General features: G+C 37.9%; 3 protein-coding genes across 3 annotated transcripts in view; 2 read left to right on the top strand and 1 right to left on the bottom strand.

Moving 5' to 3' along the window:
- Positions 1 to 900: 900 nt before the first annotated feature.
- The window catches only part of LOC141441257 (cyclin-dependent kinase-like 4), a 26,459-nt gene continuing 8,775 nt past the window's right edge, over positions 901 to 18,584 (bottom strand). The window contains exons 6-10 of the mRNA XM_074105929.1: positions 18,489 to 18,580; positions 8,549 to 8,679; positions 7,552 to 7,658; positions 6,328 to 6,413; positions 901 to 5,916 (exon numbers count right to left, since the gene is read on the bottom strand). Of these exons, the coding sequence (XP_073962030.1) occupies positions 5,845 to 5,916; positions 6,328 to 6,413; positions 7,552 to 7,658; positions 8,549 to 8,679; positions 18,489 to 18,580 (488 nt within the window). The 3' untranslated portion in view covers positions 901 to 5,844. The remainder of the gene's footprint in view (positions 5,917 to 6,327; positions 6,414 to 7,551; positions 7,659 to 8,548; positions 8,680 to 18,488; positions 18,581 to 18,584) is intronic.
- Positions 9,412 to 12,170, top strand: LOC141441101 (uncharacterized). Its single transcript, XM_074105750.1, has 3 exons — positions 9,412 to 11,042; positions 11,645 to 11,752; positions 11,929 to 12,170. The coding sequence occupies exons 1-3, from the start codon at positions 10,959 to 10,961 to the stop codon at positions 12,130 to 12,132; spliced, it is 396 nt and encodes a 131-aa protein (XP_073961851.1). The 5' UTR covers positions 9,412 to 10,958; the 3' UTR covers positions 12,133 to 12,170.
- On the top strand, positions 12,269 to 16,990 carry LOC141441100 (uncharacterized). Its single transcript, XM_074105749.1, has 3 exons — positions 12,269 to 15,377; positions 15,976 to 16,083; positions 16,256 to 16,990. The coding sequence occupies exons 1-3, from the start codon at positions 15,294 to 15,296 to the stop codon at positions 16,457 to 16,459; spliced, it is 396 nt and encodes a 131-aa protein (XP_073961850.1). The 5' UTR covers positions 12,269 to 15,293; the 3' UTR covers positions 16,460 to 16,990.

An 18,584-nucleotide genomic window follows, 5' to 3' on the forward strand; every position in this document is an offset into this window, starting at 1 on the left:
GTTTTATATGATTTTCGATCTCGTACCTAGCTATGGTGATACCAACAATAATAACAATTAGGGTTACAATAGTTCCGACGACTTACAAAATGGCGAAACAATTATTATTTACTTCACCACTTTTAATTAATTGCAACCAAGATCAGTTACAGTATTCGTTGCCGTTTCTAGCTTATCATCTGTCTATTCTAGTCTTTATTCTGATCATAAGACATTTGACGCCATCTTGTATTTCTAGCACCGTTTTCCCGCGTAAGAACAAACCTTAGATTTAAATTAGTTATTTATTGTGATAATTACCACTTCTGATGCTTCAGTATTATTTAAATTGCTTTTATCCGGATTCTAACAAAGCCAAAGTGAAATTCAAATTAGATACGGAGTTCTCAGCTTTGATACAAGTTAAGATCTATATAAATATTCTTAACGATCTATATGCCATTATCGTTTGTAGATAGTCAATAGATCTATGATATTGTACTCTAAACTGCCAACTAGAATAAAAAATTGACAATTATTCTATTGTTTTATTTTTTACCATTACCCTCAACCCTTAATTCAACCCTAACACTCCCTAAGAACCCTTATAATTCCCAGAAACGATATCTTAATACGAAAGACGAAGACGAAGCGTTGGCAGGCTCCACCAGGTGGAACTAACGACATCGTGAGAGTGGCGGGAAACCGGTGGATGCAAGTGGCAAGTTGTCGTTCATTGTGGCGTTCTAAGGGGGAGGCCTTTGTCCAGCAGTGGACGTCTTCGGGCTGATGATGATGATGATGATGATGATGATATCTTAACAGCAGATTGTTTTCTTCTATATTTAAGAAATGAACGAAGTTAAGTTTCTTTGGAGATGATTTAATATATGTACTCGTAGGTACTTAGTAAAACAGTAATATTACTTTATTTTGCGCCTTTATTAATCGCCAAGTAAGTAATAGAATGTAACACTATACATATTTACAAATTCACATTCCGTATCATTTTTAGAAACAATCTACTTACAGAAAATCCGTCAAAATATCAAACAAAATTAAATAATTCTAAAACCCTTTTGGCAGTGTCTTATAGGCCTAATTTTATAGAGTTACAATTTAACCAAAATACCTAAATTGAAACGAATAAACGACACATTAGTATAAATAATGGCTACATGTAAATAGATCAGAATTAAAACAATATTGTTCCTTGTTCGTGTCTGTGATCTTATATAGGTAGGTATAAAATTAAATGAAAAATTACGTGGATTGATAAAACTATAAATTTGAAAATAATACCGCCATTACGTACTAGTTTGGAACGTTACATAGCTAGTAATTTTTTATTTCTTTGCAAAAATAAATAAAACTAGCAAGTTTCATAGCTGCGTTGTTCTTACTTTTATTATTTGGAGTGTCTTGTCTACATTAATTTGAACTCTGTGATTAATAAAAGTGACATTCCATTTAATTGGCCTAAAATGACACATTAAACTTGTAATATTGAACCATTTTAACATGGCATGAAATTTTAATTCTGATTTATTTATGCACCAAAACATATATATCAAAGGTAAACATAACCGGTATTTTAACATTTCATTTCAAATTAAATTCATAAATTAAGTTCAGTTCCACTTTTTTTGTTGGCAATAATAATTGCCTATATGCAGAACTGCATAAGTCTGTGTCAATTCCAAGTACAGTCAAGGAAACTGAATCGCGTAACAGGATGGGACCTTTTCACAATAAATAACGCTATGACATCTTTGAGACATGTGTGGATGTCAATTGTATGGTATTGTAACTCTTTATTGTACATAAAACATATTAAAATTACAGTTGACAAGAGAAAGAGATGTACAAAGGCCAACTTATCCCTTAAAGGGATCTATTCCAGTTAACCATTGAACGATATGGAATCAGTGGCACAAAGGTTCCACCCTGGTACACAATTAAGATTATTTCACTGTACAAGTGCTTATTCTGTTTTATGATATTTTTTGTAATAAATAATGCAAACCATTGTTACGCATTCAATACCAAAACGCATGTACAAGGTTTTTAATAGTACATTGTGTCTTAAGGGCGGTAAACAGGGAATTATGAACGAGAGTCTATTAGAAGCCTGAAGTCAAAGACTGAGGGCTTTAATGAGTCGATGTTCGTAATTCTAGTACCGCCCGTGCGACATTACAATGTTTTTCATCACATTTGCGAGTAAAATTGTATATTTGTTAAAGAAAAACTAATATTTTTTCAAAAACTCTTGGCAGCGCCAGCCTCCGCGCCGCCCTCCCCACCCCCCGCAGCATGTGCCCGACGTGCGCGCGCTCCTGCACGCCATGCAGTATCACACTCATTTACCAACCTTGGGCTTCATGACAATAAAATTAGTACGGGCAATGACTCATTTATCGACCACGGGTTTCATGACAAGCACATTAAGGTCGAGGGTTTTTTTTTGAGGGGTTGCAACCAAGGTAGCCTGCATGTTTCGACACTGTTTACGAGCAAGTGTGATGAAAAATGAATTATTATCCAGAACATGCATGCGTTTTTTTGACTGTCGGTCGCCAAGTGCTGCTGAAATGTCTCAAGGGGTTACTACGAAATTCGAAATCGAAGTTGGTATCGTACCGTCCCCCTCACTCTCGCATTAAATAATATTAGCGTGAGCGGGACGGCAAGATACGAAGCTCGAATTTAGCCCTTCGTATAGGGCCAGATCTGATAGTCGGTACGAATGCGTTGACTGTGGTCTACCCACAGGACCTTCAAGTCACATGCTTAGAATGTATTAAACGGCCTCTTAACCCATATATGCCCAGAACTATTTTTAGTCTCCAATATCTTTCATTCGCTACACGTCACAGATAAGCGTTTTCGTTTACAAATTCGCGGGTTTTTTGCACGGCTCAACTAACTAAGGTTCAAGTAACTTGAATATTTTTATAAATACAGATGTGTTAAACAATGTTTTTCTATATAGTACCTATTTCGTCAGTAAAGTTTATATTTATCTTGCTTTCTCCACTAGCAAGATAAATACAAATATATCCGACAAAATACGATGGAAAAACATTATTCACTGGATACACACAGTACAGCCAGCAACAAAAATAGATAAGCATTTGTTGTGTTCAAAATGATCTAAACACTCTTATTACCTTTGCAATAGCGTCGTGTGTAGATCATTTTGAGCACCGTAACCGTTAATCCACTTTTGTTACAACACAGTGCCCTTAGTGTAAGTTTTCGGTTACAAAGTACGTCTCGATCGCGTTCGCGTTAAAATCTCAATTTGTATGCAAACACGAACAGCGCCTCTAGCGGAACGTTTGCGATGTTCGTGTTTCCATACAAATTGAGATTTTAACGCAAACGCGATCGAGACGTATTTTGTACTGTGCCCTTACATATACATAACATCGCAAACGTTCCGCTAGAGGCGCTGTTCGTGTTTCCATATAAATTGAGATTTTAACGCGAACGCCATCGAGACGTCTTTTGTAACCGAAAACTTACACTAAGGGCACAGGATTACTTGCCACTGTTCGTAATTTAGCGGATTAATACATACCTGTAGAAAATATTGTCATTAATAAACCCGATTAGTATTACACGGCTAGATAATGAACAGTGGCAAACGGCTCAACAATTGTAATTGACAAGACAACGATATTTCATAGCCGGTACAGTCCGGTGGTGACTGTGCCGACTACGAAATATCGTAGTCAATCGTCACTACTTTTATATGATATGGTATTGTCATTAATAAACCGATTAGTATTACACGGCTAGATAATGAACAGTGGCAAACGGCTCAACAATTGTAATTGACAAGACAACGATATTTCATAGCCGGTATAGTCCGGTGGTGACTGTGCCGACTACGAAATATCGTAGTCAATCGTCACTACTTTTATGTGATATGATATTTTCATTAATAAACCCGATTAGTATTACACGGCTAGATAATGAACAGTGGCAAACGGCTCAACAATTGTAATTGACAAGACAACGATAAGTATTCATAGCCGGTATAGTCCGGTGGTGACTGTGCCGACTACGAAATATCGTAGTCAATCGTCACTACTTTTATGTGATATGATATTGTCATTAATAAACCCGATTAGTATTACACGGCTAGATAATGAACAGAGGCAAACGGCTCAACAATTGTAATTGACAAGACAACGATATTTCATAGCCGGTACAGTCCGGTGGTGACTGTGCCGACTACGAAATATCGTAGTCAATCGTCACTACTTTTATGTGATACGATATTTCCGAGTGAAATTATTTTGATGGCCAACTTTATTGACGTATTGATTTGAGATACAAGATTTTACCAAAGTATGACGAATTGTCACATGTCATGTTGTTGAAATAAGAGGCAGTAGTCTATCCGCGCAATAGAAGAACATGATTGGAAGGGCCCTAATGGTATTATTGTTTCGCAAATGCATCTGAGTCCCTGCTTATTGACACGCCTAAAGGTGCTGATAACCTTGAGCATTCACTTCTAACAGAGCATCGAACATTCCCCGTTTTAAGGGTTCCGTAGTCAACTAGGAACCATTATTAAAAATATTGACCCGGATAACTCACGTCTTAAATCGAGTTTGTTTCGTTGCATGTTTCGGGCTAATCCGTAGCCCTTCCTCTTAGGAGCAACGCGACCCGGCGGCTGCTGCAACCCGCGCATTGCCACTAAGCATTAAGAGGAAGGGCTACGGATTAGCCCGGAACATGTCGAGCTAAACTCGATTTAAGACGTGAGTTATCCGGGTCAATATATTTAATATGAGTGAGTCTCACGGTAATTTAGTTTCTTGTTCAACTAGGAACCCTTAAAGTTTAGCCATGTCTGTCCGTCTGTTTGTCTGTCTGTCCGCGGCTAAGCTCCGAGACCGTTAGTACCTTCTAGAAATCTGTAATTTGGCATGATAATACATATGTACCTATCAGTCACGACGACAAAGTGGTAAAATAAAAAAACAAAAAAAAATTTAGGGTACCTCCCATAGACGTAAAGTGAGGATGTTTTTTTTTCTCGACTAACCCTATAGTGAGAGGTATCGTTGAATAGGTCTTTTAAAACCATTGGGGGTTTCCAGACGATTATTCGATTCAGTGATCTCGTAATATTTCGTAATGGCTACAGAACCCAATCTTGGGCGTGTCCGACACGCTCATGGCCGGTTTTTTAAATTTGTCAAAGTGAACGAGCATAGCCAAGCATAGAGCCAAACATCGCTACGAACATTTACATCGGTTATTCTAGAGAACGCTCTAGTAAATGCTCGTCAAAATTTTATTATTGTTTGACTGGTGTTCGGCAAAAAGCACTAAGCAAATTTTCCATCGTTTCACTTGAATAGTCGCTAGAATGTTCGCTAACACGCTCCCATTTATTTTGTGAGCTTTTACCTGTAATGTAACACTCGCTAAATGCTAATTACAAGTGAATACCGTAAACTGCTTCAACTTTGCCCTCTGGCCCCTACATTGCCTGAGTTGATTTAGAGTCGATAACTTAGCACTCTTATAGGTTTTAAACTTTTATCTACAAGGGAATTATTATTACGGGGGGATAAAAGTTTTAAAACCTAAAGGTACTAAGTTATCGACTCTAAATCGAATCAGGCAATGTTGGGGCCAGGGGGCAAAGTTGTAGCAGTTTACGGTACCTACTCATGTTTATCAGCATCTTAATTCGAACTTGTTTCAAAATATTTCAGCCAGCGTCACTTCACATTAATCTGTCCACATTGGCCTTTCCAACCGTTTCCTTCTATCCCATGAGTCAGTCAGTCAGTGTCAGTAGTACAGGGGCCCGAGGAAGCCGGGTCCGTGTCACATGTACGCCGGCATGTAAGGCAGGTTCGTCGCGGTGCGTGCGCTGGACGTGACGTCGGCGCCGCTTCGCTGGAAAACAACGGTTTACATTGGAAGAAAATGCTACTAAGGAAGTCGCGCTATGAGAAAAAAATCCCGATATGGCAACACTTCAATTATATAATAGGTACTTATATGCCAGTAAAAACGATAGCAGATACTGTTCATCACGATTTGTTGTCAATTTTATATAGGGACAGTGCAAATCTACCGTACGTAAACCGAGCAGTTCTCTGCTCTACGTGTAGTTTTACAGAGGAAGGTTGAAATAGATGATTCAACATGTAAACAGATATTTCTACGAATTTTGCACAAAAAATTTAAATTTGTTAAATTTGTCTGATTCGCAGAGTTATCCAATGGTAGTTACGCAAATTGGCACTATTCCTGATGACATGGCACTCTTCACTATGTCTGTGTATAAGGTAGAGAGGAACTTACCAAGGAATCCCAGTGCTCGCAAGACTTGTTGGCGGTGACGGGCTGTGCGTGTGGCTTCTTTGCCTTCTTCACGGGACTGTTGCTCGCTGCAAATAAAAAAAAACTTACAGACCTGCTAATTACGGATAATTTTCTAACAAACATTTATACCTAAGCGAAAGTTATAATACGGAAATAGTTTTAATACACCCTTGCTCCTAGCAAGGGGAAACCACTACACTATGTATTTTCGAAAGAAAATTGCCATGAAGGTTCGCTACTCGACCACGACCAACAACTTTATCAAGAGTGTAGCAACTTAGAAGAACATTTTACACTTCTTAGTTTCGTTTGCGACAAACACTACGCCGCGTCGTTGCTTGCAATGTAATAAGTATTTCGTCGGTCCCTATTAATAGAGTCAGATCTGCAATTTCGCCATTTTTGGATAATTGCGCTAAAATCAATTTTATTTGACTTTTGCGCAATAATCCCGAAATGGCCAAATTGCAGATCCGACTCTGTTAATAGGAACTGTCGAAAATTTATTTGCCAGAATTATGGTAGGTACCTACATGTAAAGAAAGAAAGTAATGTAATTCATGTGCGAAATTACATTTGAAATTTACCACGAGCTTTACGGTGAAGGAAAACATCGTGAGGAAACCTGCACACGCCTGTGAAGTAATTCAATGGTATGTGTGAAGTTCCCAATCCGCACTGGGCCCGCGTGGGAACTACGGCCCAAGCCCTCTTATTCTGAGAGGAGGCCTGTGCACAGCAGTGGGACGTAAATAGGCTGGGATGTCATGATGAAAGAAAGAAAGAATGAAAAACATTTATTCGTGACATTTACAAAGCAGATAAAAAATAAACACGGAATGATGATAGACGGATGGATGTAGATGATATTCTCGGCCGCGCCAGTAAAGTTATGTATGTATGTAAACTCTTTATTGTACAAAAAAAAATTAACAAAATACAATTGACAAACTTTGAGATACTTGTACAAAGGCGGACTTATCCCTTAAAGGGATCTCTATTAGTCAACCTTTGAGTGGATGAGAGGAGAGGAGCAATACGTTAGGGTCCGACAAAGAGTGAGTTTAAGAGTTAAAATGGTCAAAGCTACTATACAGTGCTTTAAACAATATAAACTAAAGTACTACTATATATGACCATAATATATATAATATATAAGCATATTAAACAAAGGAATGTCATCAGCAAGTTATTTCCACATACCTCCTGGGACGTAGGGCAGCGAGAAGTCTGGCGTGCTCTTGCCCGCCTTCTTAGCAGCTGCGCGCCCTCGGAGCAGTTCCTCGTCCATCACTAGCTTATGGTTCACTCTGTTAACAATAACAACCAAATAAACAGGGCTATTAAAGTTGCATTCCGAATTTGACGACCGCGACGGGCGACCGCGACGCACGACCGCAACCAGGACACATTCACTGCACTGGCAGATATGCCCGAGTCTTTCCAAGAAGACTCAAGTTTAAGGTGTCTGATGAGGACTCTAACTGTTGCTAACACCGTTGACGATGAGCCAGCTCGGCTGGTAGATGAAAATGGCGGCTGTGAAACGGGATATTGTGTACCTGTACCTGTCCCTCACATCTATCACGCAATCTGAGGTAGGTTGGCAAAATCTTTTCTGCCCGGAACTCACTAAGCATACACGTATCGCATAAAACTTTTAACAGAATATATAGCTTCGTATAAATGAACGCGCCATAAGATAAATAAAATTTCGCATGAGACTCATTTCCCATACTTAATTTCGCAAACGAAACCATCGCACTATTTTTCCAAGAATACCCCACACAAAGACTAATTGCTAACAGAAAAATAGGTCAGGTAGGTTAGAACTGTGTTCAATTCAAACAAGATTATGCTGATATGAGTTTCGTACAAACGGAGCTATGCGATATGAGTTATAGCGATATGTAATTATGTTAAACGATACTATGCGATTAGGGCAGTCATTGCCAAAGTGGGAGATAACGCCCCCTTGTGGGCGCTGGAGGCCTAGAGGGGAACTGTGAGGTGTTGTAAAGTTGCATTATTATTGCTCTCTCTGTATGTTAATGAGGTTTTGAAGGTGAAAAAAAAATGGGGTTCGCTACAAAATAACTGATATTCAAAGTGTGCGTTAGACGAAATAAGTTTGGGAACCTCTGGATTAGAGATTATGCCAAAAAAAAAATGGCCAATAAGGTAGAACCAGGGCGCTCACTTCTTGATGTAGGGCGTGCGAGGGTAGGAGTTGACCGGCACGGTGAACGTCTGGAAGGTGTCGTTGATAGCGCGCGCGAGCGAGCGCGGCGGCGCCGGCTTCGCGGCCGGCAGCGGCGCCGGCGCAGCGCCCTGGGAACATCGCCACACGATATTTATTTATGTATTTGGGCACAAGCGGTACAATAAAACTTACATTATAAACAATTACATCTAACATTGACCAACAAAGTTGCCATAGGTTATATATAGGTTAACTGATGACAGAATATTGGATACCCCGTGGATCTAGTGTTCTAAATGGGAGGGAGCGCCAACGTTGGCCAACTCTTCGCTAGTCATACCGTAATTTTTGTCCAAATCATCGTTTGCCATAATTTTTTCCCACTGAAACCTTACAGTTTTCTGAATTTTCTTCTATAGAAAACTATAAGTAAGTAAGGTTAGGTTTGTTTTAAAACAATTCTGAACAATTATTGCATTCCGGGAAAAATAATTATGACAAACGATCGTTCTGACAAACATTACATTCGGACTCCTTATATTTTATTCCAATTATGTTTTTGATGTATGAACAGTATGGTTTTGTTTTTGTGGTCTGCGTTGCTGTTCGTATTTAATAAGAAAAAAAATATTACGGTTCAGTTAAGGGCAAAGATATCGACACGGCCACAGTTACAAAAATATGTATACACGACTTTATGCACTTAACATTAAGGCCGTGTATACATATTTTTGCAACTTTGGCCGTGACGATATCTTTGCCCTTACATAGTGAACCGAACCACAGTTAAGATAATGTTCTTAGACTTTGACCGAACTGATCACAGTTATTAGTCATAGCATAGGTTAATTGAAGTATTTTGTGTCTCAGTGGTAAGAGTTGCTCGGCATTACAATTTTTACCAATAAAATTGATAATGTTCCATTTTAAATCTTAATATTAACGGCTGGCCGGCTTGTGGGGTTTAATCGCATTTAAACGATTCGACTCTGCAAGTCTTGCCATACAAACATTGGTGATTGATTACTGATTAGTAGCCAATTTTAACTTTTAGTATTAGGTACTTAATGCGATTGTTTTATTTGTTGTTGTTTTTGTTATTTCATTTTTTCCTCTTGCATTTAATGTTTTTTTTTGTTATTAATCTTTAATGATCAGTGCCGTCCTCTAACGTTCGTGCCGTTGCGGCACTACTAGTAGTTTTTAAGTTTAGTGTTGTTTAGTTTTAAGTTCATACTGAAAACCAGCGCTGCGGCTTGCTGTAGCAATACGCTGCAATGAGTATCCCATGGCCCTTTTTACTTCTTTCGGCACAATGTTTATTTTATTTTCTTTCTTGGTACCTAATATATAAGATTGACTGTTTTATAACTGTAATTTTATTTATTTTTGTTGTGCCGAATTAAGGTAAATAAATTTATTCTTTCTTTCTTTCCATAAGTATACGAGCCGATATGGACCCGTTCTAAAAGACTCAAGCATTATGCTCGGAATTGAAAGCCTCGTAGTCTTCTATACTAAGTTGGTACACTCTTTACACCGACCGACCGACTGACCGTGGCGTGTGAGGCATTCCATTGTCTGTCAAGACTGGATGACTCTGGCGGTGAAGAGGTTAAAAAGAGGATCACCGAAAAGCGAATTAACTTGTTGAAGTGGCAATATTTACCCCGCCTACAAACTGCACCCCACACCATCATCGATGGCGAGCTCTGAAACCTAGGAACATTCTTCTTCTTGGTGTCAACAAGGAACTATGCAATTTTCCGGGATATAAACTATCCTATGTCCTTCCCCGGGACGCAGACTATCTGTATACCGAATTTCATTTCAATAAAGTTTCAATAGGTTCAGCGGTTTAGACGTGATCAAGTAACTAACAAACAGACTTTCGCATACATAATATGAGTGGGATTAGTTGGATATGTTATAGTAAAAATATTCAGATGTTTAAAACTTACTCCTGAAGAACGAAAAAACGAAAGTCGCAATAACAAATTACACAAAACACGAACAGTCGTTAATAATAAAGAAATCGTAATATTTAATTCAAATAGATTGTTAAAAGTGCCCATTTACCCACGTTCCATAGGTATTGCTAATCGTTTGTGCCATAATAATTAGTAATTTTCCTGCTTTTTATCAATAAAGCTTATTAACGGTCATTAAGTTGACTAACCCAAACCTATTGTTATTGTACCTGCTTGTCTGGTTGCGCTAATTGCATGCAATTAATTTCTATTCGTACTATGTACTTAGTAATTACTTGTTTACCTGGATCTTGAGTGGTGCGGGGTGGAGGGGTAAGCGGTGGGGAGCTCTGGTAATTTTGGAATCGTTTAGTTTCGGTTGAACCTTCTTCTAGTACCTAACTTAAGTTGAATATTTTCTGGTGGTGAAAGTGAAGATGTCGGTATCAGATTTGTTTGACTGGGAGAGTGAGATGGAAATGGATAGTGAGGTAACAGACATCGAAGACCTGGAGGAGGAAGTAAGTTCTTACCATGGCTTTATAAGTTTTGGCTATACATAGCCTACACAGAATATTGTTTTAGAGGCAGAATTATTATTTTAAATTCTACGTTATTCGTTTTTTTTTTATTCCACGAAGTTATATCAAACTAACTGTTCAACTGTTCCAAATATTATTAATTATTATGAAATAATACAAATACGAAAAAACTTACACTGAAAAACCTTCTTTGAAATAAAATAATTATGAGACACATGCAAATATTTATTCAATTTTTTGTTTTTAATTTTAAATTGTACCATTTTGTCGGCATAGTTTACATTATATATTCGTGCAAAATTACAGCTTTCTAGCATTGATAGTCCCTGAGCAAAGCCGCGGACGGACAGACAGACAGACGGACATGGCGAAACTATAAGGGTTCCATTTTGCCATTTTGGCTACGGAACCCTAAAAGATAAACGGGGCAACTCACTCTTGGTCACTTACGGATTGGTTTGAACCACATCCTGTGAGAGTCCCGCGTATCTATTTTAATAACTATGATTGGTACAGATCTAGAACCTCTTACCCACATTTATATATGTATCTAACAATTGTTTGTTTGTCTATTTCAACAGAACTCGGTTGTCCTTGTCCCGCTGCAAGTTATGATACGATCCTCGGATGACGATGACGTTGTGATCGTGGATGATGCAGTGGCAATGGATGAAGTGGACTCTGTTTCTGTAAGTTTTCTTCTAGAAAATATAAATTTTAGCGATTATTTCTCCTTCTCTACTTACTGTCGGCGGTAAACATAGAATGTAAAATTTGGATAAATCGCGCGTTCTCCTCTCTTCTTTACCTCTCACAAATCAGGATATATTATTCATTAGCCAGTCATATATTTTTTTTGTTTTAGGACTATAATACTGACGCAGAGTCAACGTCTGAAGACTCTGCGATATTTGAATCTTCATCAGATGAAGAGTCCGGAGATGAGGACGAAGAGCAAGCTATTATTATTGCAGAGTATAGGGACTCGCATCTCTCTAAAGGTTCAGATTCAGATTCAGAACCTGAAGAGGATGGGAGATTTACTAATTTAAATTTGTTTTATATATAGGTATTATTATTATTAATTTATTACATGTACATTTAGTTAAGTTCTTTTAGGTTAGTTATTTTTGTATTCTTGTTATTTTTTAATTTCATATGTTTATGTACGATTATAAAAAAAACATATCCTCGGGGTAGCCTGATTCCCTAGAGGACGCGTCCCCAGGTGGCGGATAGGGGAATGCTCGATGGAGGGTAACACCTCCATAGGGTAGGAGGGAAATAAAATACCTCCCGCGGACCACAAGGCCGGAGAAGGATACTCCGTATCAAACCCCTGCCCCGGGCTTCTCCGACATATTCGGAGAGGAGGCCGCGGGCAGTGCCGCGTGTCCAAGGCCGGGGCATGCAGAAAACACGGCAGCGAATGAACCCCTAACATCAACGGCGGCGCTCGCACCTCGAGGATGGTGACAGCCTTGGCGTCAGGTGGCAACCGGCCGTAAAAATCATCAATCATTTCTTCTGGGATTCTAGGATTTTACAAAATTCCCGTTGGAATTCCCAAAAATAACATTGACGTTGCATTAAAGCTCAACGGTTGTCATTTTGAGATTTTATCCCTATCCCGTGGAAGTATTGGGATAAAACCGGAAGCTATGTTTTATTCCAGATGTCCAGCTATACTTACGTTAACAAACATACTCACTCACAAACTTTCGCATATTTTACTATTATGTAGTAGGATTAAAATAAGAATATGATAGCTTGTAGTCCGTAGGTACCTATAGGGTTAGTGCAAAAAGATTTGTATTCGAACTTATTGGACACTGTGTAAATCTGATAAATCACCGAGAAGCAGAACAGATGGGTAATTATTTGAGGTGTAAGATAAATGTTACAGAAATATAAACACACATTTTGATGTGGTCTGTTTTATTTTGAACATAAGGATATGTACCGATAAGATGCTTTATATTATAAGAGATCGATAAAGTTTATTTTGGTTAAAAAAAGCAAAAATCCAATTTTAACGGTAACAAAAATGAGCACCGAGACCACGAAAAAGAACATTTTGTTTATTTTAAAATCTTATAATTGTACTATTTGAATGAAAATCCGATCATAATGAGAAAACGAATAAGCATTATTTAATTAATCAGGTATCAACAGAAATAGACAATCGATATCTATATAAAAAAAAATAATTAAAACTTGACCACGAAAATGACGACTACAAATTGTCATTTTTGTAACCTTTTAAATACTATCTAGAAATTATTTAATTAAAGTAAGATTAATAACTTCAACTCACAAACCAAAACAGCTTTCAATACCTTCCCCCCCGTGCAGGTCTACGGTAGACCCGAACGAAATTATGTTAAAACCACAGAGTTACAACGAAACAACACAACAAAATGCTCCTCTAAATGACGAAGTTTTTTTTTAATATTTAGATATATACATTTCACACGTACATTCAGGGCAAAATAATTCTTGAACCTCTCGCCAGTTAACAAAATTGGCGTCGCACTGGTCATAATTCCTATAACCACACCTGGAGCAAATGTTGTTGACGGTCAACCATTCTTCATTTAAATCAATTAAATCAATAACAGCATAAAAATATTATTTAAGTTAGCTAGTAGATTTATTATTTAGTAGTATTTAGCTCTTAGGTATATGATTGTATTTTCTATAAGTTTATATTCTTAAATAAATTTACCATTAAAATATCGAAGACGTCAAAAAAAAAAAAAAAATTGAGAACTATATTTTCTTATATTTTCTCATGTTTGACAAATAAATTATCTTTATCTTTATCTTTAATGCCACACGTATATACAATACTAGCTTTTGTCTGCGGCTTCGCCCGCGTGGAATTCGGCTATCGCGCGCTGTTTCCTCGGGAACTGTGCATTTTTCCGGGATAAAAAGTAGCCTATATCACTCTCTGGCCCATAAACTATCTTTATGCCAAAAATCACATCGATCCGTCGCTCCATTTCGACGTGAAAGACGGACAAACATACAAATACACAAACACACACACTTTCGCATTCACAATAAATATTTCAGGATAACTCCACCTTTAACTTTTTTTACCAGCTCACACACGCGGCACGCATAGCTTCCATTGGCATTTCGTCTTAAATGTGCTTGATAACCTTTTTTAAATTATCCAGGTTTGCGATTATATATGTATAATTTTGTAGTTTTGAAATTATGTAGGACCATACGAAATAATTGAATACGTTTAAGTCTGGAGAACTGGGTGGCCATTCATGTTTCGGCAAAAAATCAGGCAAATCAGCCTGAAACCAAGCTTGAACAGGGTTTGCTGTGTATAAAGGAGCTCCGTCTTGTTGGAAAACATAATATTCATTCCCAAACATACTTTCCAAATTTGGGGCAATAGTTTTCTTCAAAATCTCGGATTTATCTTCTTTATCGGCGCCAAATCGATATCGATAAATACTAAAGGTAGGTTACCCCGCCTACAAACTGCACCCCACACCATCATCGATGGCGAGCTCTGAAACCTAGGAACATTCTTCTTCTTGGTGTCAACAAGGAACTATGCAATTTTCCGGGATATAAACTATCCTATGTCCTTCCCCGGGACGCAGACTATCTGTATACCGAATTTCATTTCAATAAAGTTTCAATAGGTTCAGCAGTTTAGACGTGATCAAGTAACTAACAAACAGACTTACAAACTTTCGCATACATAATATGAGTGGGATTAGTTGGATATATTATAGTAAAATATTCAGATGTTTAAAACTTACTCCTGAAGAACGAAAAAACGAAAGTCGCAACAACAAATTACACAAAACACGAACAGTCGTTAATAATAAAGAAACCGTAATATTTAATTCAAATAGATTGTTAAAAGTGCCCATTTACCCACGTTCCATAGGTATTGCTAATCGTTTGTGCCATAATAATTAGTAATTTTCCTGCTTTTTATCAATGAAGGTCATTAAGTTGACTAACCCAAACCTATTGTTATTGTACCTGCTTGTCTGGTTGCGCTAATTGCATGCAATTAATTTCTATTCGTACTATGTACTTAGTAATTACTTGTTTACCTGGATCTTGAGTGGTGCGGGGTGGAGGGGTAAGCGGTGGGGAGCTCTGGTAATTTTGGAATCGTTTAGTTTCGGTTGAACCTTCTTCTAGTACCTAACTTAAGTTGAATATTTTCTGGTGGTGAAAGTGAAGATGTCGGAATCAGATTTGTTTGACTGGGAGAGTGAGATGGAAATGGATAGTGAGGTAACAGACATCGAAGACCTGGAGGAGGAAGTAAGTTCTTACCATGGTTTTATAAGTTTTGGCTATACATAGCCTACACAGAATATTGTTTTAGAGGCAGAATTATTATTTTAAATTCTACGTTATTCGTTTTTTTTTTATTCCACGAAGTTATATCAAACTAACTGTTCAACTGATCCAAATATTATTAATTATTATGAAATAATACAAATACGTAAAAACTTACACTGAAAAACCTCTTTGAAATAAAATAATTATGAGACATGCAAATATTTATTCAAAATTTTTTGTTTTTAATTTTAAATTGTACCATTTTGTCGGCATAGTTTACATTATATATTCGTGCAAAATTACAGCTTTCTAGCATTGATAGTCCCTGAGCAAAGCCGCGGACGGACAGACAGACAGACATGGCGAAACTATAAGGGTTCCATTTTGCCAATTTGGCTACGGAATCCTAAAAAGATAAACGGGGCAACTCACCCTTGCTCGCTTACGGATTGGTTTGAATCACATCCTGTGAGTGTCCCGCGTATCTATTTTAATAACTATGATTGGTACAGATCTAGAACCTCTTACCCACATTTATATATGTATCTAACAATTGTTTGTTTGTCTATTTCAACAGAACCCGGTTGTCCTTGTCCCGCTGCAAGTTATGATACGACCCTCGGATGACGATGACGTTGTGATCGTGGATGATGCAGTGGCAATGGATGAAGTGGACTCTGTTTCTGTAAGTTTTCTTCTAGAAAATATAAATTTTAGCGATTATTTCTCCTTCTCTACTTACTGTCTGCGGTAAACATAGAATGTAAAATTTGGATAAATCGCGCATTCTCGTCTCTTCTTTACCTCTCACAAATCAGGATTATATCCATTAGCCAGTAATATATATTTTGTTTTAGGACGATAATACTGACGCAGAGTCAACGTCTGAAGACTCTGCGATATTTGAATCTTCGTCAGATGAAGAGTCCGGAGATGAGGACGAAGAGCAAGCTATTATTATTGCAGAGTATAGGGACTCGCATCTCTCTAAAGGTTCAGATTCAGATTCAGAATCTGAAGAGGATGGGAGATTTACTAATTTAAATTTGTTTTATATATAGGTATTATTATTATTAATTTATTACATGTACATTTAGTTAAGTTCTTTTAGGTTAGTTATTTTTGTATTCTTGTTAATTTTTTAATTTCATATGTTTATGTACGATTATAAAAAAACATATCCTCGGGGTAGCCTGATTCCCTAGAGGACGCGTCCCCAGGTGGCGGATAGGGGAATGCTCGATGGAGGGTAACACCTCCATAGGGTAGGAGGGAAATAAAATACCTCCCGCGGACCACAAGGCCGGAGAAGGGTACTCCGTATCAAACCCCTGCCCCGGGCTTCTCCGACATATTCGGAGAGGAGGCCGCGGGCAGTGCTGCGTGTCAAGTCCGGGGCATGCAGAAAAGACGGCAGCGAATGAACCCCTAACATCAACGGCGGCGCTCGCACCTCGAGGACAGGTGACAGCCTTGGCGTCAGGTGGCAACCGGCCGTAAAAATCATCAATCATTTCTTCTGGGATTCTAGGATTTTACATAATTCCCGTTGGAATTCCCAAAAATAACATTGACGTTGCATTAAAGCTCAACGGTTGTCATTTCGAGATTTTATACCTATCCCGTGGAAGTATTGGGATAAACCGGAAGCTATGTTTTATTCCAGATGTCCAGCTATACTTACGTTAACAAACATACTCACTCACAAACTTTAGCATATTTTACTATTATGTAGTAGGATTAAAATAAGAATATGATAGCTATTGTAGTCCGTAGGTACCTATAGGGTTAGTGCAAAAAGATTTGTATTCGAACTTATTGGACACTGTGTAAATCTGATAAATCACGGAGAAGCAGAACAGATGGCCGTTAGGGCCGAAAAGTTCTTGAATGGAGTCCGTGGATCGGCAAGCGCAGCGTAGGATCACGGTGGATGTAGGCAGCTTCCAGCCGATGCAATTGGAAGGCTATTAGTGCTAACGGTACGCCAAAAAAGCCGCAAACGGTGTTAAAAGCATAAAAATCGGAACGATTGATCTTTAGGCCAAATACGAAAAAAAAACAAAAAAACAGAGGAGTTTTTTTTTCGGAAACCTACCGTGTGTGATATCTAATGAAAGGGATTACTAAGGCGATCCTAAAAATATATCGCATCATTATATTTCAGTCACTTGTTTTAAATAAAAATAAAAATCATTTTCAAAACATACCAAGTTTGGGCTCCTCCAGATATAATGCGGCATAATCATTATTTTTAAATATACCTAAATATGTGTCAATAGCCTCGTATCTAACCCCAAAAAGCAATTTTGAAATTTTACATTTAGCGCGTGAGTGACTGAGTGCACCGCCGGTGTACCGCTAGCAGAGCAAGATAAGTGAAGGCACGTCAGGGAGCGGCAAATTGATAAAAAAAAACGAAATGTAAATATATTTCAAAATTGCTATCTTGGGGTTGATTATGAGGCTATTACATATCGAGGGTATTCTGGCAGAACCGGATAAGTGCACAATATTTATTTTTTATACGGTTTTGCTAGATAAATAAAGCAGAAAACATTGAGTATGCCTATGTATGTAACTTTTTTTTTTAAATTTGCACTTATTCTGTTTTGCCAGAATGGGTATTTCCATTTCATTCCATTTTGGGTATATTTTACAAATAATGACTCAACCGTATCGTATCTGGAGGAGCCCAAACTTGGTCTTAAAAATAATATTTATTTTAATTTAAAACAAGTTACTGAAATATAATGATGTGATATATTTTTAGAATCGGTTTAGTAAGCCATTTTTAATTAAATACCACACACGATAGGTTTCAGACCAATACATTTTTTTCCCATACAAAAAAAAGATGACGTAATAAAATCATGACGTATTTATTAGTAACAAAATAACGGGATATTTACATCGATAGTATATAACGATTAATCTATAATTCCGATTTTCATGCTTTTAACACCATTTGCAGGTTACTGAATTTCGGGGTGTACCGCTAGCAGAGCACTATATAGTGAAGGCCTACGTTCAACAGTGTAGTCGTCCTATGGCAGTTATGATAATGATGAATTGAAAAGAGCGTCGCACCTCGATCGCGTCCTGTGCCGTGGTTTGCGTGGGCGGCGGCTGCGGCGGCTTCTTCTCCGGCGGTTCCGCCTGACTGTCGACGGCGGGCAACACTGG

This window comes from Choristoneura fumiferana, chromosome 23, assembly GCF_025370935.1.
Source record: "Choristoneura fumiferana chromosome 23, NRCan_CFum_1, whole genome shotgun sequence".
Lineage (NCBI taxonomy): Eukaryota > Metazoa > Arthropoda > Insecta > Lepidoptera > Tortricidae > Choristoneura > Choristoneura fumiferana.

Coding starts and splice junctions, on each gene's coding strand:
- LOC141441101 (XM_074105750.1), top strand. CDS start 10,959: ATGTCGGTATCAGATTTGTTTGACTGGGAGAGTGAGATGGAAATGGAT. Junction 11,043..11,644: donor TCGAAGACCTGGAGGAGGAA/GTAAGTTCTTAC, acceptor CTATTTCAACAG/AACTCGGTTGTCCTTGTCCC. Junction 11,753..11,928: donor ATGAAGTGGACTCTGTTTCT/GTAAGTTTTCTT, acceptor TTTTTGTTTTAG/GACTATAATACTGACGCAGA.
- LOC141441100 (XM_074105749.1), top strand. CDS start 15,294: ATGTCGGAATCAGATTTGTTTGACTGGGAGAGTGAGATGGAAATGGAT. Junction 15,378..15,975: donor TCGAAGACCTGGAGGAGGAA/GTAAGTTCTTAC, acceptor CTATTTCAACAG/AACCCGGTTGTCCTTGTCCC. Junction 16,084..16,255: donor ATGAAGTGGACTCTGTTTCT/GTAAGTTTTCTT, acceptor ATTTTGTTTTAG/GACGATAATACTGACGCAGA.